Here is a 24,565-nt window from a genome sequence, read left to right on the forward strand (position 1 = left end):
TGTTACAGAGGCAGAAACGCACTTCCTGTATAAAGTCACAGTGGTCTAATGTTTGTGTTCAGCAGGACAGGTCACTCATCAGCGGGTTCTCGAGGAGGTTCTCCAGCTGACATCAGAGGAACTGCTCTTACTAATGGAGAACTGAACGGAGAACCTGCAGACACAAGCTGCCACAACACAAAGACGGCCAACAGCAGCCCCAGTAACACTGGTCAGAAGCACACATATTCTTATGAATACACAAACTCAAGTCATGCTTCTGTTGATTATGATCAAACACACACTTTGTTGTGTAGCCTTCTGTAGCTTTAGAGATGGTAAGAGTAACGCTATATTTCACATGAAATAATAATGAACAAAACCTCTCAGGAAACCTGTTCATTTCAAAATCAAAACAATGAAAGATTTTTCGTACAGAAAATGATGCCTATTTTTAGGGCCATTAAGATTTTTGCATTGTGACATTTTGATTAAAGTTCTGATTTTAATTCCAATTTGCCATTGGAAAATACTTTCTATGATGTAAAGTATTTTTACATCATACTAGTATTTCCTTGCTACTGCCTTTTCATTTTTGCTGATTGTAATCATTGTACAACATTAATACAGTTACTGTAATGAATAATGAATGAAAATGTAATGAAAACAATGGGAATGGCAGAAGTAAAACTTCCAGACCTTCTAGAATATATTATGTATAAATTGTCCTGAAAATAATGTCACAATGCAAACATTTTCTTTATCCAAAATATAAATTTCATATGCAGTATATTGTGTATCATGTGGAGTTAAATATTACCAGGACATTTTCTTGGCAGGTTGACTGAGAATCCCTCATTAATAAATCTTGGTTAATTCTACATATATTAATACAGCTTTTAATTAGTTAATGCAATATGAACTAGCATGAATGAACAATTATCAATAATATTTCAATAAATGAACATCAACCAAGATTAATAAATGCTGTAAAAAATATTTGTTCTTTATTAGTTCATGATACCCATTCGAATATGCAGACCCATTACTGCCACCTGTGAATGAAATCATTTGCTACATATCTTGGAATAAAAGCTTAGGAATGTGTAAGCTGTTATCTACCATGTGCAATGCACAGTCCTGTGATTTATACACATTACAAAATAAGGTTCCATCAGGAAACAACATTTAACATTCATCCAATCAGACAGATGACACAAACTGATCTGCATGACAGGAAATGATAAGAGCGGCAACAGTAAATTACAAATAATAAGTTAGACTCATTAATACAGCATTTAAATGACAATGGATTTACATTTTGTGACTCCCACAAGCAGTCTAGTCAAACCAAGCAGTTCTAAGGTGAAACGGATACGTTTTACCTGTCAATCAAACGCTGGCTAAAACAAGACTCAAACGTGCTGTTTTTAAAGGAAATAACCATCCAATTGGAAAAAAGCATACACAATCATGCACAGAAGTGAAAGAGAAAGCCACCCAAAGATGGTTCAAATGAAAAAGATTCACTAGGTTTAAATTGGTTTCTTGTTTCTTTCTTATCTGTCAAAATGACGGACAGCATTTGGAATTATCCGTCAATGTTTTAAAAAAATCTGTAAATTACGGAATTTCCGGTTAATGCTACCCCAAGTCTCACGTAGCCAGACTTTTTATTTACTGGGATAAAATCTGGTCCATATTACAAATTATTCTGGCAAACAATCACACGTTTTGACAGGAAGATCGACCATCCACAGTTTGACCACAGTAATGGACCTTGTAGAAAAAACTCATTCAAATATAGAGACTGGAGTCTGTGCGACTGTTTGTACAGCAATAAACAATATAGCCGAAGATAGAGACTGTTTTGTGTTGAATATTTGGTACATCTTGTCTCGGGTAAAGGTAAGACAGCTGCTAATGGGATAGACAGCAGTCGACTGTCACGTGCAGCTCCAACCTCAACATCACTGAACTCAAACGCCCCTGCTGGTCCAGACAGTTCTGCACTGCCACCAGCTACAGAGACCCCATCCAGCACCGATCAGGCCACTACAGATACAGCCGCCACTGATACTCTGCCTACTGGGTATGTCACATAGAGCTGGGCTTCAGCGATATGTCTGGGTACTTGAATTTAAATGCAATCAAATGCTGTATCATTGAGTTTCACGCTCAACTCTTTCTCAATATGCAGCTGGGAACAGCGAGTTCTGCCTCATGGACGGGTCTACTACGTGGATCACAACACGAAGACCACCACATGGGAGAGACCCCTCCCACCGGGGTATGTGACTGACATTTTAACATGATTTCACCTGCTCACAGACACATGTTTATAAAAGGAGTTACTAGGTCAATGTCCATCTCTAACAATCATTGTCTTTATAAAGAGGTTTACTTTTTTGGTAAAAGGGTATTTACTAGAAAATATAGCTAAGAATACAAGTCAAGGAAGTATGCTACAACATTAGCCATATCAGTACTCTAGAATATTAGCATTGAACACTGCGTATGTGTGTGTGTGTGTGTACGTGTGTACGCTCGCTCATGTATTGACCATTGACACTTCACTTTTGTGCATGGCCACTTATACAACCATTTGGGTGAGTGTTAATCCATAATCTCCCTCTCTCTGTATTATAGTTGGGAGAAGCGTGTGGACCAGCGTGGTAGATTCTACTATGTGGATCACAACACTAGAACCACCACATGGCAGCGACCCACTGAAGAGTCTGTACGCAACTATGAGCAGTGGCAGTCACAGCGCAGTCAGCTGCAGGGAGCCATGCAACAGTTCAACCAGAGATACCTCTACCAGGTAAACATATTACTCAACAGACCTCTGCCAAGCAAACACAGCAACCAACAGACCGTTACCAGGTCAAGACAGTAACAGACCTCGACCAGGTAAACACAGCAGCTAACAGAACTTCTTGAAGTATTTCAAGCTATGATGTATTTATGTTGTCTCAAGATGGCGCCGAGTATGGCTGCTGCGTTGCGAGCTCCGTTACAACACTGCTGTTTATTGTTTGTTTTGTTTACAGTTCTTTGTTTTTTTGTCTTGGATGTTGTCTGCCTTATTGTTTACGACAGACAAACACTTTTGGACATTGGTTCTACAATTACACATCGAAAACCGGACTTCAAATTCCTAAATGCCGACCCGCTGTTTACAAACACGCCGGCGGAGCCCTTTGTCTTGGCTGCTCGGCCACGGAAACGCAGAAGGAAAAGAGGAAAACGAGCCGGCGTTCTCATCAGAGTAAGACGTCGTGCAAATCGACCCCCGCTACTCACTATACTACTAGCAAATGTTCAGTCTCTGGACAACAAGCTCTGCGAGCTGAGACTGCGGATCTCTTTCCAACGAGAGACGAGAGATTGCTGTGTTATCTGCCTTACAGAAACCTGGCTGGCTGCAGAGATTCCAGACTCGGCCATCGAAATCACAGGCTTCTCCGTCCCCCGAGCGGACAGAGCGAAAGACCTCTCCGGTAAAAGCAGAGGTGATGGTGTATGTTTTATGATCAACAAATCATGGTGTGATCAGAGGAACGTACATTTCATCAAGTCTTTCTGCTCTCCTGATCTGGAATTTCTCATGCTTCTGTGTCGACCATTCTGGCTGCCGAGGGAATTCACAGCGGTCATCATCACAGCTGTGTACATCCCCCCACAAGCCGACACAGACCGGGCACTCAGGGAACTGTATGGGAGTATAAGCAGGAAACCGCGCACCCTGAGGCTGCATTCATTGTTGCCGGGGACTTTAACAAAGCCAACTTCAAAGCAATCGCTCCACAATACCACCAACACATAAAGTTCAACACACGAGGGGACCGGGTTTTAGATCATTGTTACTCTCCTTTCCGGGAAGGCTACAAATCCCTCCCCCGCCCCCCATTTGGCAAATCGGACCATTCTTCCATTCTACTTCTACCTGCTTACAGGCAGAAACTAAAACGGGAAGCACCCACCCTCAGAACGATCCAGTGCTGGTCGGACCAATCAGACTCTGCGCTACAAGACTGTTTTGATCACGCGGACTGGGAGATGTTCCGGTCCGCCTCTGATGACGACATCGAGGTTTACGCTGACAGCGTAACGTGTTTCATCAGGAAGTGCGTAGAGGACGTTGTTCCGACCAAAACTATACGGATATACCCCAATCAACCATGGGTTAACGGCGATGTTCGCACGGCACTCACTGCGCGGACCTCCGCTTTTAATTCTTCTAACACGGAGGAGCATAAACAAGCCAGTTATGCCCTCCGTAACACTATCAGTACAGCCAAACGCCAGTACAGGCACAAGCTTGAAGGTCAGTTCAACACCACTGACTCTAGAAGTATGTGGCAGGGAATTAACACAATCACGGACTACAAACGGAATAAAGTCTCCGCAATGAGGACAATAACACCGCCCTCGCGGAGAGAGTATTCGGAGCTGACGCTACAGAGGTTGGTTCACTCTCCATCTCTGTTGTGGATGTAACCCGATCCTTCCAACGGGTGAACATCCGTAAAGCCGCGGGTCCAGACGGCATTCCGGACCGCGTCATCAGAGCGTGCGCGAATCAAGTGGCTGGTGTTTTTAAGGACATTTTCAATCTGTCCCTCTCCCTGTCTGTAGTCCCCACATGCTTCAAAACATCAACCATTGTGCCTGTTCCGAAGCAAGCTATAATTACTTGCTTAAATGTCTGGCGTCCTGTTGCTCTGACCCCCATCATCAGCAAATGCTTCGAGAGGTTAATCAGAGATTACATCTGCTCTGTTCTGCCCCCCTCTTTGGACCCATTGCAGTTTGCCTACCGCAACATCCGCTCCACCGATGATGCCATTGCATCTACAATACACACTGCTCACTCCCATCTGGAAAAAAGGAACACATATGTGAGAATGCTGTTTGTAGACTACAGCTCAGCATTCAACACCATAGTGCCCTCCAAGCTTGATGAGAAACTCCAGGCTCTGGGCTTAAACAGCTCGCTGTGCAGCTGGATCCTGGATTTCCTGTCAGGCAGACATCAGGTGGTTAGAATGGGCAGCAACACCTCCTCATCACTGACCCTCAACACTGGAGCCCCGCAGGGCTGTGTTCTTAGCCCTCTCCTGTATTCCCTATACACGCATGACTGTGTGGCCAACACATAGCTCCAATGCCATCATTAAGTTTGCTGACGATACAACGGTGGTAGGTCTGATCACTGACAATGATGAAAGAGCCTACAGAGAGGAGGTGCACACTCTGACACGCTGGTGTCAAGAGCACAACCTCTCCCTCAACGTCAGTAAAACCAAGTAGCTTGTTGTGGACTTCAGGAAGAAAGACAGAGAACACAGCCCCATCACCATCAATGGAGCACCGGTGGAGAGAGTCAGCAGCTTCAAGTTCCTCGGTGTCCACATTACTGAGGAACTCACATGGTCCATCCACACTGAGGCCGTTGTGAAGAAGGCTCACCAGCGCCTCTTCTTCCTGAGACGGCTGAGGAAGTTTGGAATGAACCACCACATCCTCACTTGTTTCTACACCAGTACTGTAGAGAGCATCCTGACTGGCTGCATCACTGCCTGGTACGGCAATAGCACCGCGCACAACTGCAAAGCCCTGCAAAGGGTGGTGCGAACTGCCAGGAACATCATCGGAGGTGAGCTTCCCTCCCTCCAGGACATATATACCAGGCGGTGTGTGAAAAAAGCTCGGAGGATCATCAGAGACTCCAGCCACCCGAGTCATGGGCTGTTCTCACTGCTACCATCAGGCAGGCGGTATCGTAGCATCAGGACCCGCACCAGCCGACTACATGATAGCTTTTTCCCCCAAGCAATCAGACTGTTGAACACTTGATCTCTCGCGATCAATAATCAGCACTGCACTTTATTCATCTTATATCTCACACTGGACTGTCAACATATTCTCCTCAATATACTACTTCATATATATATATATATATATATATATATATATATATATATATATATATATATATATATGTATATATATATATTTATTTCATATACTCCTTACTTATTGTATTGTATATTGTGTATTCTATATTGTGTGTATTGTATATAATTATCGTGTTGTGTAAGTATGTGTACATTTGATATGTAAGTTGTGTTGTGTAAGTATGTTGTTTATTGTAATTGGTATATGTCTCGTCACTGTCATGACTGCTATGTTGCTCGGAACTGCACACAAGAATTTCACCTACTGTTGCGCTTGTGTACATGGTAGTGTGACAGTAAAGTCATTTGATTTGATTTGATTTGATTTATAAAACAAAGCATCATGTAAAGCTTCATTTAAGAAAAAAGCTTTTTGTGTGCTGCTCACAAATTGATCTGTGCATCTAGAAGGGCTCAGTGTTCTGAGAGTTTTAACACATTGCTTTGTGGTTGCAAGGGTGCTCTGAGAGGAGCTTTTGTTAGTTACTTACTGGCCCAAGTCAAAAGAGCCCATCCCTTGTCTATGATATTGTGCTTTGTAGATGTCTTGGGTCCCTTCTGGAATTTGTTTTGTCTGTTTTATTGTCTGCCTGGTGAAATCATCCTAATCACTCTGAAAAGTATTTGCAAATCTAGTCACACAATTCATGTCAAGGGGTGGGTCTATGCGCACCCTCCACTATAATGAGAGGAAATCACTCGCATTTGCCAACAGCGAGACACTTTCACTGCATGTTGAGAGCAAAAGTTGCTCTGCGTAATGCGTGTCCAACGATGACGTTCTCACAACCATTGAACAATGTCACTTTTAATACCCTTTCGGTCCTCTACTGTCAGTTGTTGATCAACATCAACAGAAAATAAACGTTTAATTCTAATCATGCATGGCACAAATGAGATAAAGCCATTCTATTCCTCTCGCATTAACATTTGCTCATTTAAAGATGCTCTTTGCAGAAATGCATTTGTTTGTTAAAGACAACGTACCGGTTTTAGCACGTTCAACAAATCTATATAAATACATGTAATTAGTAAACATTATGCAATTAAACAATAAACATGTTACAATTTTTTTATATATATATATATATATATATAAATATCTTATTTTTTGATTGAATACATGGATTTGTATATTTTAAAAAATCCAAAATGTGTCCAAAATGATGAAAAACTAATCAAATGTAATTAGTAGAATTAATGTTTTCGTAATGTACGTAGTGAGAATGTATAATGTATAATTAACAGCCTTAGCTGGGAGAGAATTTCTTTCATATGTAAGTAAAATATACCCATATGAATCATTATCTAATCAAATCAGAATTGAAATGGAATCGAGAGCTTGTGAATCAGAATCGAATCAGGAGTTCTGTATCAATAAACTTGAGCGAGACGTGAGCATAGCGTCAGGTTAACTCCAGCGTAACTGCAGCTGCAGACTCAACAGGGCTTTCTTTCTGAAAGCGTTTCTATAGCGCCACAGCAGCGGTTCTATACATAAAGATACTGTGATTTCTATAGACTAAGGTGGGTATTTATCTTAATAAAGACCATAACTTATAAAATGGTCAAGAGTGGGTCATAGATAAGTATTACAAACTTAATCATCATGAAATCTTATTTACATTAGGAGGAGCACCACATTTGCATCTAAAAGGAGTACTTTGTTCTTCTCCACCTCCACAATCAGTCTGGTATCATCGATTGTTGAACACAAATGAGATAAGTCTCACGGTCTGTCACGTGCATGTGTTTACAAGTGGAAGCAAACTTGGCTGTGATTGGGTATTGCTGAAGCCTATAGATGGTTATTGTTTACAAACAAACGCTTCACCCCGTCCCTTCCGTGTTCTTTTGTTGCCCAGAAAAGAACTGCTGTCTATGGGCGCTTCACTCAAATTGCGCTGAAACTGGCCAAACAATTTGTGGGGATGGAACACCCCATTTCACACAGATTATTGGAGATTAGGGCTTCTTTAAATTTCCACCAGATGTTTGCATCAGGAAAAACTCTGATGATAATTCACAGGTCACCGTCATTGTTGTCACATCTGCTCTGATAGTTGATTTTAGATTTTTTATGAATTATGTAAACTGTGTTTGCAAACTGCTTTTTTAATTTCCAAAATACTATTGCTGTGACAGATATGGGGTCACATATAATCTTATGATGATATTATATTATCAAGACCACCATATACGATATAACAGGATGAACTGATTCTGTCTCCACCACCGCAGCTCATGGACTACTGTTGTGAAAGGATAAATGAATTAAAATAATGTCATTGTGACAGGGCGGAGGGTGGGGCCGGGTCGTGATTTTACACACCCGGTCCCTTATCAGGCTAATTAAGCCTCCGAGAGGGATAAAGGCCGACTGCAGGTGGTGGTGCGAGAGAGAGAGATTGTTTAATGCCACACTTTTCAGTGTGCATCAATACATAAACATGCTTTTTAGCACAATAAACAAACTCATTCATCATCACTCAAAAGCCTTGCTTTTTAACCCTCTGGGTTCTGAGGGTGTTTTGGGCACTGGAGAACTTTTGACATGCCTTGACATTTGTGCTTTTTTCAGTTGCTTAAAAACACATTAATGGCTAAAGTCTGATAACACTGTATTCAGCACAAACTGGGCTACAATAATATGTGAGCAACATGTGTGTACATGTTTGTATTTTAGAGAAAATAATGTTTATGCATGGTTTTTGAAAAAAATGAAATTTTTAAGACATTGAAATAAGGCCATATAACACATACTAAACATTCGTCCACAAGACTTTTGAGAACTGGATCTTGTGGACTAGAGTTTTTGCTACTAAATGATGTGAAAACCATCCTGATCACTCATTCATACAAAACAATATAGTAATTGAACTTTTGTAAGATACTTTTAGTGTTAGAAAGGTCATATGCGAGGAGGTGTGAATGATCATGAATATTGATTTTAATTCACACTTGAGAAGACAAAGATCCCTCCCCTGGGCCCATCAATGAGGAATGTGACAGAAAGAGAATGAATGTGAGGAGACGTAATGATCAAAATCAAGTTTTAAGTTAAAAGAAGTAATCTGACTATACATTTTCTTTACATAAAGACTTAATTTTAGACCTACACTACTGTTTAAAAGAAGTCTCTTCTGCTCACCAAGACTGCATTTATTTGATCCAAAATACAGTAAAAACAGTGATATTGTAAACAGTTTTCTATTTGAATATATTGTAAAATGCCATATGTGATCAAAGCTGAAATTTCAGCATCATAAATGGAGTCTTCAGTGTCACATGATCCTTCAGAAATCATTATAAGATGGGGATTTTCTAATATGGGCATATTTAAAGTGCATTTTACTCATTTAACCTGAACACATATTTGCAAGCACAAGCTTTGTTGATGATAATGAGGCAGCATAAACACTAGTTAAAATATAATCTAAACATTCATATTATTTTTATATCCTATTACATATCATATTTATATCATACAGCATACATATTTAAATACCTGCTTTAGCAGAAACAGCATTTAAATGTAACTAAAACTTGCTTATTAGGACATATTTCAAATTTCAATACTCTGAATCCTGTCTGGCAGTTCTGGAAACAGTCCCACTAGTAAAATATGTACATGTTTATATAAAATAGCATGTCAACTAATGAAAATTAAATGACTTACTCGTCCGAAATTGTATCCTCAGCTAGATCAAGTCTCTGTTCAAAATACAAACGTTCATCAGATTCCTGCTCTTCTTCTGAGGAAAATTGTCACTCTTCATCACCATCGAGGAGTTTCCGTACTTGTGTATCGTGCTGTCCTTCAAACGTGCAGAAAAGTTAATGAACTTGTTTTACGGCACAGTCGGGGGCGTTTACCATTTGCATTGATCGTCTCAGCACATTAGCGTATGAATGGCGCACTCTGCTGGTGGGTGCGATCACATTAGAAATAATTAGTTGAGCCAGGAGAAATTGTACATCGCTTTGTTTCATACAGATTGCATTGCAGGAGAATATTTGTTTTAAATTTGAATTGTTTTATTTAGTAGACATTTTAAGCTTTCTTTAGACATATGTTTCATGTTTGTGTGATAAGTATTCGTGGAGTTTCAGTTCATCTTTGTGACGTGTTTCTGAAATATGCTCGTGAACACAGAGACTGCTGAAAGCTCACCCTTTTTATTTTCTTTATTTTACAAAAGCTCAAGATTTTGTGGTTATTGTGAGTGTACACAAATAAAAGTAGACCCTTTATAGTCTCTAATGATGTCTTCTGTATGCCCCAAAATGACGGAGATTTTATGTTGTTTCCGCTGTAATTGTTATGCTTGAGTAACGAGGCAGACGAGGAAATGCGGATCCAAACGCAGCTTGAACTTTATTAGACGAACCAAAACAGGAAAACACAAAGGAACAACCCACGATGGGGAAATTAAACATAAAATAGTAAACTACACACGACGTGAGCAAAACAGGGGACTCGAGGAGGAAACACACACCGGGTTGACATCAAACAACGATCGACGAAGACTGAACAAAGACACGGGGTATAAATACACAAACATGGGAAAAGGGGCCAATGAAAGAACAGAACTCAAACAAGATAATAAGGTGATTAACAGAAGCAAACGGCAAACTAATGAGGGCAGGTGAAAACAATGACAGGGAACACGAACGCTAACAGAGGACTATGGAGTTACATAAGGGACTAAAGTGAAAACTAAGAAGTGCAAAAGTGACAAGATGGAAAACAAGAGGGCAACAGTGAAACAAGACAGGGTAACCGTTACAGTAATGACAATTTGTTTTGACTGTAAAAATCGCCAGCGCGTCCGTCGACCCCAGAGGGTTAACAGTCACTGTGACACAGCTCCGTGCGTCTTTCTCTCCCTGTCTTCTGCCGTTTTCTCTCCTTAAATACTCCCCACTCCTCCCTCGAATGTGAGACCAGTGTGGCGCACAGGTGGAACTCCTTTACCATTTATCTCTCCATCCTCGCTGTGCCCCAACACTGATTGGCCATGCCCTGCTCACCAAAATATATATATAGATAGATAGTGGAGGTGTAATGGATCAAATTTCTTATGGTTCGGTTTGTATCATGGTTTTAGGGTCACTGTTTCGGTACGGTTTGTTATTTGTTTAATTAAATATATTCTATTTGGTAACAAACACTTCAAGAGATTTGCCCTCACTACAAATCACTATGGTTTTACAACAGTAACCGTAGTTTAACCATGGTATTTGTAGTAAAATCATAAAAACCACAAAATGTACATGGTACTGTAATGGTTACAATACTGTAGCAAAATCAAGGTAACTATATGGAAACTACAGTATTGCTATTGTAAAACAGTGGTTAATTGTATCAAAACTATGATTTCTGCCAAGAAAACAATGGTGACAGCAGTCATTGCTACTTTAGTCATGGCTACTACAATATTACTATAGTAAAACTATGGTTACAATATGCCTACTACAGTATTATAAAACTATGTTTAATTTTTGTTAGTGTCCTTAACTAACAAAAGAAAATTCTCTAATTTTACTTAACCAATTTGATGTGTTTGTGGCATTTTCAACAATGGACCCTCACAATGAAATGCATGGATCATAAGTAGAGAACATAAGTATGTTATAAAAATGCACTCTTAACATTTTTTTATGTTTTCACTGTATTGTTCTAATTTCAAAATAGACTGCAGAAGATGAAAGTTGAGTTTTTAAGCTTTAATTTGATACCAAGTTTGTGAACATTGAAGTTTTTGATATAAAACAAAGCATTTGGTTTTTTTTAGCCACACTCAAACGGCCCACTTATTGGCCAGTGACAGTTAACAGGTTTAAAACGGGAATGTAAGACAGCCTCTGTAGCACCCCCTTTTCACCTACAGTCACCAAAATTGTTGTCTATAATTCTCATCAACCTGAAGAACTTTCATAATTATAGTCATTAGGTCCACCCAACATGAAGTCAGCCATATTGGATTCTTAAAATATTGCAGTCTCTGGACTTTTAAATACTACTCCTAGGGGATTCGTGTGTCTGTCACCACATTTAGACAACATTATGCCAAGACACTGAAGATGCTATATTGTGATTTACATCAAAATGTAGATGTTTAGTCTTAGGGGCTAAACGCATTGATGTGACTATTTTGGGACACGGCCATAGAGACTTTAAAATCGTATTCTTGATTTACCCAAATTGCTTAAAAATTGCCAAATGCATGGGTCCATTTCCACCCAGTGGCTTTCAGGAAAACATTGTAAGGTGGATTTTGAGTATCAAAATAGACTGTTAATTTTTTTGGAAAGCAGAAGTAAATATTTGCGGGATAAACGTCGACAGCGCTGAATTGGAGCAAATATTTTTTTCACTTACCCATTTGCTCCAAGACCAAATAAAAAAAATCCACTATTACGTTTGAATGACTTTCATGAAAAGGAAAAAAATAGAGAGTGGTGGACATAGAGAGTAAAGTGGGAGAAGATGCTAAATTTACTTTCACACTCAAAGCAGCTGCAATAGAAACCCCCTTGCAGTTGTGGTAAGTCATGTCTGTGAAGCCCCAATAAAAATGGGCATGTGAGTGGAGTTCTGTAGCACCCCCATTTTCACCTACAGTCACCAAAGTTGGTACACATAGTTCTCATCAAGCCGAACAACTTTTATATTCACGGTCATTAGCTCGCCCAACAGGAAGAGTAGGCCAAAAATTGCATGCTCTGAACTTTGAAATTCTGCTCTTATGGGGTTTGTGTGACTGGCACCAAATTTGTGCAACATTATACCAAGACATTGTAGATTTAAAATTGTGAACAGATTTTTTATATTTTGATACGGTGTCGCCATGGTGAAGCAATTCATTTATGGTGAAAAATGGGAATGTTCCTTATATCTTCTGTGCATATTATGATCTTGATGAATATTCATCTGTATGTTTGGTGATGGGGGCTGATCACATTTATGTGGCTATTATGGGTCATAGCGCCACCAACTGGCAGCAGGAAATATGGCACTTTTAACAGACTTCGAAATAGCTCTCTTATGTTGACATGAATTGCTTTAAAATTCTTTGGAATAATGCCAATACACTGCTGATGTAAACAACATTGGCAACGCATTAATTGTTATTATTCCTTTATTCCTGTATTTGGGTGTTTTTGAGGTTTTTGGCATGCTTAAAATGTCATGAAATTTTGCACACACATCAGAGTCATTGGCCATTAGTGCTGGACAATCTTTCATGCATGACCATGTGGGGGGGGGGACTCCTTTAAAATGAACATGTAAGACAGCCTTTCACTTACAGTCACCAAAATTGGTACATATTTAGTTCTCATTTAGCCGGACAACTTTCGTAATTATAGTTCAAGTCAAGTGTTTTTTATTGTCGTTCAACCATATACAGTTAGTACAGTACACAGTGAAACGAGACAACATTCCTCCAGGACCATAATGCTACATAAAACAACAGAAACAGAGATTACACAGACTAAATAACATACCTATATAAAGTGCACATGTAAACGTGCAAAAAGTACGGGACAGTACAATAAATGACTAAAAATTAACAGGACAATAGGCACAGTGAGAGACAGTGCAGCGCTGACCAGTACACAGTAGTGCAAAAGATGACCGTTTCTAAAAATGCCAAATGTAAACGTAACATACTATGAGATAGTGTTCTATGGACATAGCAGTTATTGAGGTAGCAGCCAGGTATAAAGTGACAATAATTAAAGTGCAACTCATGACGTGTGTGTGTGTGTGTGTGTGTGTGTGTGTGTGTGTGTCAGTCCAGTCTCTGAGTATTGAGGAGTCTGATGGCTTGCGGGAAGAAGCTGTTACACAGTCTGGCAGTGAGGGCCTGAATGCTTCGGTACCTCTTACCAGATGGCAGGAGGGTGAAGAGTGTGTGTGTGTGTGTGGGATGTGTGGGGTCATCCACAATGCTGGTTGCTTTGCGGATGCAGTGTTTTTTGCAAATGTTTGATGGAGGGATGAGAGGATGGGGGGTGGGAGATGTGCTTTTCTCAGCCTTCGAAGAAAGTAGAGACGCTGCTGGGCTTTCTTGGTGATAGAGCTGGTGTTGAGGGACCAGGTGAGGTTCTCCGCCAGGTGAACACCAAGGAATTTGGTGCTCTTGACGATCTCCACAGAGGAGCCGTCGATGTTCAGCGGAGTGTGTTCACCTTGTGCTCTCCTAAAGTCAACAACCATCTCTTTTGTTTTGTCGACATTCAGGTACAGGTTGTTGGCTCTACACCAGTCCGTTAGACGCTGCACCTCCTCTCTGTATGCTGACTCGTCGTGTCATCGGCAAACTTAATGATGTGGTTCGAGCTGTGCATTGCTGCACAGTCGTGAGTCAGCAGAGTGAACAGCAGTGGACTGAGCACACAGCCCTGGGGGGCCCCAGTGCTCAGTGTGGTGGTGGTGGAGATGCTGTTCCCGATCCGGACTGACTGAGGTCTCACAGTCAGGAAGTCCAGGATCCAGTTGCAGAGGGAGGTGTCCAGGCCCAGCAGGTTCAGCTTTCCAATCAGGTGCTGAGGAATGATTGTGTTGAATGCTGAGCTGAAGTCTATGAACAGCATTCGAACGTATGAGCCCGTCTAGCTGAATGGCGGCGTCTGGAACTCTGTCACTGAGCCACGTCTCTGTGAAAACAAAGACGCAGCAGTCTCTAAGCTCACACTGTGTAGTCTGCTGGAGTCGGATGTAGTCCATTTTATTGTCCAGGGAGCGAACATTTGAGAGCAGGATAGACGGGAGAGCCGGCCGGCTAGAGTTTGTTTTTAGCCTAGCATGGACCTCCGCTCTAGTTATTGGCTCCAAGCAACAGGAAATCAGCCATTTTGATTTTTGTAATATTGCAGTCTCTGAACTTTTAAATAGTCAAGTCAATTTTATTTGTATAGCGCCTTTCACAACACACATCGTTTCAAAGCAGCTTTACAGAAGATCAGCATTAACAGACGATAAAACTGTAATGTCTATAAAGTCGATTAATCATCATTGTGTAATTTAGAAAAAATACGATTCTTAATCGTGTTTAAAAATAATTTAATAATAATTGTATTAATAACCCCAGTGAGCAAGCTGAAGGCGACTGTGGCAAGGAACACAAAACTCCATAAGATGTGGATTAATGGAGAAAAATTATCTTGGGAGAAACCAGACTTACTGTGAGGGCCAGTTCCGCTCTTGCTAACATCATGAATATAATGTCAATATTAATTATGTATTGGTAAAATCATGGTTTAAAATTATTAAACTAAGTGTTAAGGGTCAGTGATTAAACATCGATTTTTGATGGAACTATAAGATTAATGACCGAAGTCCGTCTTGATTAATTCTCCAGGGGGGACTAACACCATATTTAGACAACATTATGCCAAAGCATTGCTAAATTGTTAACAGATTTGTTTATATATCAAAGAGTGTTGCCATGGCGAGGCATTAACTGTATGGTGAAAAATTGGAAACAAGAAGTGTCTCATCTTCTGTGTGATTTAGATCAAAATTTTGATGTATGTTTAGTCTTGGGGGCTAATCACATGGATGTGACTATTTTGGGTCACAGGCTTTAAAATAGTCCTCTTATATTTACCCAAATTGCTTCAAAATTGTTTAGAATAATACCAAATGCATGTGTCCACCTTACATTGTTTTCCGAAAGCCACCAGGTAGAAATGGACCCATGGTGCTTGGGCCTGTCATCGCTGCTTGGAGCTATATTTTTAACTTGTTAACTACAGTTTCTGCTGTAGTTGTGTGAAAAGTTTATGACCTACATCAGGAAACATTGATGATCATGTCATGGAATTTGTATGATAGTTTCCAGCGGTTGTTCATACTGAAGAGAGTCCATTGCTTTCATTCTCATGAGTCTCAAATGTGTCACCTGATTCCAACATTACACGCCATGTCTGCGTTCTGCTGCTGTAATGTAATTACTATGCTATATTTTTAACAAGAAGGATAGTGGGCGTTTTATTTAAAATGAAGAAAAGTCTTGTTGAATATTGAATATTCATATTGGGTTTAATAGCTATTCCCATGTTGGGTGTTTTTTTTTCAACTATGAAAACATTTATGTCCCGGGGTTTCATGATTAATAAAAATATTAATTCTTATTTTTTAGATGCCTTTTATGTATAGATTTCATTGGTTTACCTTTGTTCCAGCCACACGTTTAATCTTAAAAATGTTAAAATCATCATTCATTTTTGATTTGTCACCAGCTCAAAATGAGTGTCAAAAGTGCGTTTTAAGGATTGTTTTCTAAAAGCCTACTGGGTCAAAATTCCCCATAGTTGAAGAAACAGCCTGTTATTCCTTTATTTTCTTTTGTTTCTCTTCTTTATTTAATATCTTCTCTCTTTCTACCTCTCTCTCTCTCTGTTTCTGTGAGTGTTGGTTTGACTGTAATGGCGGCATGGAGGGAGTGACGATGATGTCATGCTTTTCTTACATTTTTTTCTACCTTTTTTAGTCATAGAAACTGCTGAGGGTGGGGCATACACACACTTGTTTCTTACAATCACCTCATTTTTGACTAACTTTAGCTCAACAAAGGCACATAGAGGGTAATCATTCTTAAATGAACATGCATGATATCAGATATGCCTGATCACTAACATCATAATATAATTATGTGCTGGACAAAACGATGGGAAAACGTTGCTGTATGATGCCAGTTTTAAATGAGCTTATTTAGAGTGCTTGGATGCAAAAGGCACTTCTTTAAACTTGTTGGCATTTAAACACGAATGTAATGACGGTGTAGAGTCCCAATGGAAAGATGACACCACATTGAAGACGTTCACCATTCAAACTAGAGGTGTTTAATTGAAAAACCATAATAAAAAAATAAACCAGAAGAGATATTTTTGTTGTTTTTTATGTAATCCACTAATATAGCAACATCAGTGCCTACTTTAAAGGGAAGTTTGTCAAGTCATTTTTATTTTCACCCTTCCCTCATCCCAGTTTAATACTCAAACAAACTCTACTCACCTTAACATTAACACGATTGCTGAATGACACAAAAACAGATATTTTTAATGACTTTGTGTTGTCTCTTGGAGTTTCATGAGCACAGCATGAAGGTAGGATCTTTAAAATCTCTCCGATCTGCTTCCAGTTGTTATGACATACCCTGAACACTTTAAAATACTCATGATAACTTTTGACAACTCTATAACCTGTAAATCCACTTTGCCATCTAATTACACTTTGACATCAACAACATAGATATCTATAAAGAAAACGCTAGAATTGAAGTTCTGAGACAATATTTTCAAGTTTCTCAGGTAAAAATAAATATTACATAGATTGATTGATTGTGGAAATATCAGCATTGAAACTTCTGTCTAAGAATCACCTTGTAACTTCACAACATTAAGCACACAATGTCAAATTAAAGTGTAAACTTGTCAACCCTGTTACTTTTCTAAAATCATATCCCAACATGTGGGATATAATCATTTAATACTTTTATAAAATAATTGATTTTGAGGTGGCACAATGCAGTTTATTAACGCATCTCTAAAATATTACAGAAATTGTCATTTCAGAGTTTTATATACAGTATGTGTTTCTTCAATATTGGGCAAATTCATGTCCCCCAGGTTGATTTTTATTAAAACAAACATTTAATAAACAAATTAATTTTTGTTATATGATGGTCACAATAAATCTGAATTGGAAACGTTTCACAAGGCCATCATTGTTTATTTTTGGTGCTTTTAAGATATAGATTTTACTTGTTCCAGACCCAGATTTTTCAACATTTAAAAAAAGAAAAGAAATCTTTTTAAAAATACAAATTTTAAATTATTACGTTTAAAACTAAGAAAATCAAAAAAACAAGAGTAAGTTAAAACCAAATTATTGTTGAAGAAAACCGAGAATTCAAGATAAATATCACTTTGTTAGCAGAATATAGGCATCATATATAGTCAGGCATCATTTCCAGTCAAGCTGTAATTTTGCCAAATAAGCAAAAAGTGTGAAAATATTATTTAAATGTATGTATTTAGGATGCATAAAATGTTAGCTATGACATTAGCCATGGCAATACAAAGAGTCAGACATTTGATTAAAAACACATTGAATGTCATGTCCATTAGTTTTATTTCCACCACACAACAGAATTTGAAAAAAAAAAAGTATGCTAGGAATGATCAGGATTTATTAATATTAAATGTTGAAAATACCATGTGATACCTGAACATACATTGTTGGGCATTGTTAGTAGAGAAATGTTTGTTCTTTTGAGAGTGTGAAAAATGTTTCGACTGACTTTACTGACTTCAGTGCCTGAAGTTGAAGAAACACCCATATATAGCCCGTATTACATCTGTAAAGGGGGAACTACACTTGCATGTCTATAAACTGTAATATGGTTCTTATAAACTATTCTATTGTAATGTTATCTTGTAGAAAAAGAGCATATTTTTAGCTAAATATCCTCTATGACATTCAGTGTATGAATTCTCAATGTTGTCCTCTGAGTTTGTTTTTCTCTTCCATATATAATCATAATCATCCTAAAGCACACACTGGGTGGATGTTTTTGGTGTACAAATACATTTCCATGCAGCACACACACACACGTGTACACAGAGTAAACTGCAGTGGTGGCGGCAGCAAGTGAATAAAGGTGCTTTTGTTGGGGGTTGGGGGGGTGGGGGTTGCTGGGCATCCCATGAATGTTCACTTCAGTATGCTCAGACATCACGCCTCCCTGCGTACTTTCACAGCCCTGCTCGAAGAGCACGGGGGTGTGGGTGGGATTTTATGGATAAAGGGTGGGGCTTTCCAACAGCCAGTGAGATCATTGGAACACTACATGTGTGTGTGGCTCCGTGTGTGTCCTTTACTGCCCGTAGCATGCATGTAATATTTGGATGGTGCTGGTGAGGGGTTTGAACACCTCCGTCAGTCTCTTGGGCACAAACTCCCTGATCTGTTGGGTTCAACACCTTCCAGAAACATCTGCGTTACTGCTGTAGGTTGATGCCCTTGGCAGTTGTCGTTTTTCTGGTTCTGCTGTCGTTTGGTTTGGAAGTTTCAATGTGTGGGTTATGCTTCCAAAAAGTGTTGTGCCAAAGGTCTGATAGAATAGGAGGTAAGATAGTACACTTCTTCTAACTAAAGTCTGTTTCTCACTTGCAGTCATCTGGAGTTGTGGTTGACAATGATCCGCTGGGCGCTCTTCCTCCAGGCTGGGGTAAGTCGTCATTCTTACTTTATCTTCACTGCCCTACAAAGGCAAAACGCTGCAACTACGGCAACACTCCAAGAAAAGTGACTTCAGTTGTCAATTTGGACAATGTGTAGTTTCTATTTTTTGCCAAAGCAGTAAAGATGAGGTTTTCTCATGTGATCACTGCGAGTTTGAAGTTAACTTCTGGTAGAAACAGATTGATGATCAGGTATGTATTGCTACTGTAGGTTGACCAATATTTAGCACCGATTTTCACATTTTTCTTCTTGGTTCCGACTCCATTCTGATTGGATGAGCCACGTTCAAGCCATTATAAAATGACTATAAACCAACACCTGTGACTCCACATTCTGTATTAATGTGCCACATTGCTTGGAAAACGCAAATAGCCAACAGTTAAAATAATGAACGATATTATTTGCATTAAGAATTGTTTGTTTTGATTATTATTACTAATTGATTCAAGTGTTTATTGAATATTTTTATCATAGTTTTTTGGCCATTTTATAAAAGCAATAAGCCTCTAAATCCATGTGTTACAGTGATTTTACCACTCTTTATGTGGCTCATCTAGAGCTCATCTTACCTATTGTAAAATTACTGTAACAAACAAACTCTTATGTCTTAGTGAGTCTCTTAAAATAGCATCCAACAATGCCATTACATAAATGTTTAAAAAACAAAATTGTATTCGTATCGTTGGAAGAAAAAAAAAACAATATCCAGAAAGTGTAACTGGAGAATCTTTAGTGTGTGTGTGAGCGAGCGCGCGCATGTGTGCGTGTGCGCCAGTTTTAGGAACTCATTCATTCATAGAGTTCTTCGAGACACATAGTATTCACTTTTTTTCTCTCGTAGGCACTAATATTTAGATCATAAAGTCTTGGATTGTAGTAAAAAATCTTTGTTTAAACGACTTGACATTTAAAAAGCCCCATTTAAACACTTCCTTAAACAGAGTTATTCAGTTTCTTCAACACAATCTCATGACAACTCTGAATAATTTGTACAAGATGGGTGAAATCGTAAGATAATGTACAACTAGGCTCGAACGGAAAGGTAATTCTTCTACTCCCATAGAGAGAAATAAACAAACCAATGATTTTTCCTTGAGTTGATTTGTTTATTTTTCTTTAATTGGGTTCAAAAGTCGCCGTTTTTTTGAGCAAAAGAGCTGGAATATAACATGTAGAAGGAGAGCTGTGGTGGTGTGGTGGAGGCCAGAGGGTTAAAGAGGAAGCAGCAGAAGAGAGCAGTGCTGAGCGCTGTAATGTGGGGCTACTGTGTGCTGCACAAACCACTCTTAATCAGAACAAGATGTGAGACAGAGAGCTCAACCACACGCTCAATATAGAGATTGAGGGGGTGAGGGGACCAAACACACAACCACACTGCTTACCCATGACATATGAATGGTTTTTCAAGAGCCAGCAGATTTTCTCGTCTTTTTGGCGCTTTCAATCCTTCAGGTTGTTTCATGTGTATCAGCATTTGTCCTGAAATTCTCATTGTTTTCTCACTCTTTCAGTTAAACCCAGTCAAAAACCTGCAGTGAATTGTAGGAAGGTATTTTAGAGCGTGTACTATTGAGATACCACACCAACATGGCACATTTTACAGACTCTTACCGTCAGTCTGTAGGTAGAACAAAAGGTGATAATTCTACATTACATATTGAAAGATAGAAGATTTCAAGGAATAAGTCAAAACAATTTTTCACTCTCATTTACTCTCCCACATAACGCCAAAAAAATGAATTGTTGAAGAATGTTCATGCAGCTGTTTTCTGTAAAATGACATATCTTTCATGTACTAAGTAAATGTGTCTTCTTCCCTTAGAGAAACGTCAGGACAATGGCAGAGTGTACTACGTCAATCACAACACTCGAACTACGCAGTGGGAGGACCCTCGAACCCAAGGGTAATACAGTCACATGACACATACAGCCCATAGCACATAATCCACAGATTCCAGTGTAGCATGTATGTTAAATAGTGTCTGTCTTGGCAAAGTAACAGTACGCTACTCAAACATTTGTTAAACTTAATTCAAGCGATCATTTTGAGGAATTATCAAAAGCTGTTAAAAAAAAAGTAGCTAAGTAGCTGTCATTTAACTGGAACACATAAACTAAAGCGGTCGCACACCGGATGAGAAAGTTAAGTTATAATACTCTTCAACATCATTTCATCATTATTTGATGAATTACCGCTGCCATGATCAATAGAAAATGTATACAAGCGTCTCTTTCAAATAAAATTCAGTTTACCGCATGCTTTTCTCTGGCGATTATAGCCATTTTCTCGCTATGTCAATCGCACAAATAGCACAGAGTTGTGTGAATAAGATCAATCTACAATGAGCCTAATGTTTATAATAAAAGGTGTGTTCACAGAAAGGAATGACAGTGACTGCATTTGAACACTCAAGACTGTGCCTGCTTAAAGTAGACTGCTGATGTTAGAGGGAAAGATGCAGGTTTTGCGCTGAAATGCCACAGGCAAAAACTGTTTAGTGAGTCTTCAATGTGTACAGGCAGATGAACTTAAGTCTTGTATTGTGCACTTGGCTTAATCTGCAATATGGACCAGACTTTAAATCAAAACTTTTAAGTCAAAAATCTGCCGTGCTACTGATTTCAAATGTAGTAACCTTAGTAGTGCCGCTGTGTATAGATAGCTACTCCCCAACACTGGAGCTGCTTAAGAAGATAGAAAGAGATTGATATTTCTAATAGATTACTTGATGTACACTTAAAGATTGCTATAGACAACCAAATTAACATGTTATAAACAATCTCATTCACTTAATATGCAAATCATTTTTATTTATTTATTTTTTCATGTTTGTTTTTGCATTTTCTCATTGTGTTGTAGATTTTACAGATAGTTATATGCTATCAGGTCATGTTCAATAACGCTCAGCTCAGTTCAGGTGATATGTGTGTAGCATCCAGCAGGGTGTGCTGCTCTTACTCACTCCTCCTGTTGCAGGATGATTCAGGAGCCGCCCCTGCCACCCGGCTGGGAGATGAAGTACACTGCAGAGGGGGTGCGATACTTTGTGGACCACAATTCTCGCACCACCACCTTTAAAGACCCTCGACCAGGCTTTGAGTCAGGGTAAACATCACACACGCTCTAACTTAGATCAAATACTTGGAATATGGAATTAAGGTTTACACTGCGACAGAGACAGACAGACAGACAGACAGACAGATAGACAGACAGACAGACAGATAGATAGATAGATAGACAGACATACAGACAGACAGACAGATAGATAGACAGACAGACAGACAGACAGATAGATAAGTGGAATTTTTTTGTCTCTTTGTTTCTCCCGATATCCTATTTTGTTCTTTCATTCATCTTTTTGTTGTCTCAAATATGTTTCTCATCGCTCAGATTTGCACTCTCTTTAGTTTGCAGTCTGTTTATCTGATGAATGGTACAGATATACAGGACATGCACATAAATCTCTTCAATAAAGTGAAATGAGTCAGCTTTTATTAACACCGCTGTGCAGCTGAACAGAACAACTTGAAAAATAACATGTACCCGCCTTATACTGTCTCTGATGTAAATGCTCAGCTGGGCTCACTTTAACTTCTGTCTTTTCTACATACCTTTTTAAACTCTTTAACATGTTATTTTCACCTGTTTATGGAAAATACATAATCTCTGACTGTATTCTGCCATTCATTACATTCAGTGTGACATTCACTGCGTCTGTTTGGTTTTCAAGGGTAATGTTCATACCAGTATCTTTAGCTCATGTAGTAAATGACATCATGATGTTCTCAAGCTTTTTATTTTCTGGCTCTTCCTGTGCAGTTCACGGCAGTGCGGCTCTCCAGGCGCATACGACCGGAGCTTCAGGTGGAAATATCACCAGTTTCGCTTCTTGTGTCATGTGAGTCAAGCGAATCGCTCGCATTCTCATTCTTTAACAGCATTTTCTCATGATTAATCGGTAGCTAAATCTGTTTGTGTCTGTACGCAGTCGAACGCTCTGCCCAGTCATGTGAAGATCTCTGTTTCTCGACAGACTCTGTTTGAAGACTCATTTCAGCAGGTGAGTAGGTGCTTCACATGAGCATTTACACTACATGTACGATGTGTCATAATTTTGACATAATTGACATGAATTTAAAAAAAGTAATAATTAACTTTTAATTACCAACAACATAATATTGAACTGTGTGCCATGTTAAAAAACTGTGACATAAATTTAATATATGAGGTGACATTTTGACCCTTTCTACATTATTTTCTCATTATTTTCACTTATTCTCTATGTTAAGTAAAATGATCTAACAAATATTTTCTTACATTTTTGGGGAAATACTGTATTTACCAATAACTTGCAAACAAACTAGCTTTAATTAGGCTAAATCAGCAACTCTGCAACCTTATTGCTCATTTAAATTATTTTTTTTATTATTATTTAATTTGCATGTTTATTTAATGTTTATTATAAGAAAAGAGTGAAAACATTTTTGAGCTGTATTTAGTCATGCCAAATTTTGTATACATGGTTGAAAAAAATCACAAACCTTATGCAAAATAAACTTCAAATTAACCCTCAGAGACCCAGGCATTGATATTAATTATAACAAAATTTTTTTATAAAGCCACTATTTATATAAAATTATGATGAAATTAGGGATAAGGTTCCAAAATTGCAACACTGGGCAATTTCACCGCTGTGTTTGAATACAGAACATCCACTTACTGTCTAAAAGCACAATTCAACGCACAAAGTATATGAACAATCATTTATTACAAAGTAAAGATTAATAAATAGTTTGACTATTTAGAACTACGGCATACTGTATATTCATTTCGACTCGACTGCACATCCTACCACAGAAACTGATTGTGTAAAGCTGTGTTCGCTTGTTCATTATGCACGCTGCCTGTCCCAGGCATAAGAATTTGCTGTACAGCAGAATAGCATCTCAGATCACCATTGCACCCTCAGTTTTCTGTTCTTGGCTGACAGTAGTGGAACCCGACGTGGTCTTCTGCTGTTTTAGCCCATTCGGCTCAAGGTTGTACATGTTGTGCATTCTGAGATGATATTCTTCTCACCACAAATCTACAGAGTGGTTATCTGAGTTATCGTAGACTTTGTCAACTTGAACCAGTTGGGCCATTCTCTGTTGACCTCTCTCATCAACAAGGCGATTCCATCTGCAGAACTGCCACTCACTGGATGTTTTTTGGTTTTGGCACAATTCCGAGTAAACTCTATAGCAGGGGTATTCTTTTAACATTCCAAGAGGTCTGGTCTCGACATTTCCTTCCCAGCAAAGGTCTGGACAATAATAACTTGCATTGTGTCAGTATTCAGTACGGCTGTATGGCTGTGAT

General features: G+C 38.9%; 1 protein-coding gene across 3 annotated transcripts in view; it reads left to right on the top strand.

The window, feature by feature from the left end:
• Nucleotides 1–24,565, top strand: part of LOC127637919 (NEDD4-like E3 ubiquitin-protein ligase WWP2) — an 86,920-nt gene that overhangs the window by 50,513 nt on the left and 11,842 nt on the right. The window contains exons 7-15 of one of the 3 annotated variants that reach the window (XM_052119169.1): nt 63–211; nt 1,888–2,071; nt 2,180–2,269; nt 2,629–2,803; nt 19,135–19,189; nt 21,026–21,107; nt 22,181–22,309; nt 23,024–23,102; nt 23,193–23,264. In XM_052119169.1, the coding sequence (XP_051975129.1) occupies nt 63–211; nt 1,888–2,071; nt 2,180–2,269; nt 2,629–2,803; nt 19,135–19,189; nt 21,026–21,107; nt 22,181–22,309; nt 23,024–23,102; nt 23,193–23,264 (1,015 nt within the window). Of the gene's footprint in view, nt 1–62; nt 212–1,887; nt 2,072–2,179; nt 2,270–2,628; nt 2,804–18,807; nt 18,968–19,134; nt 19,190–21,025; nt 21,108–22,180; nt 22,310–23,023; nt 23,103–23,192; nt 23,265–24,565 lie in introns of those variants that run through there. The other 2 variants (XM_052119170.1, XM_052119171.1) reach the window with 2 other exon arrangements.

This window comes from Xyrauchen texanus, chromosome 46 (assembly GCF_025860055.1).
Source record: "Xyrauchen texanus isolate HMW12.3.18 chromosome 46, RBS_HiC_50CHRs, whole genome shotgun sequence".
Taxonomy (NCBI): domain Eukaryota; kingdom Metazoa; phylum Chordata; class Actinopteri; order Cypriniformes; family Catostomidae; genus Xyrauchen; species Xyrauchen texanus.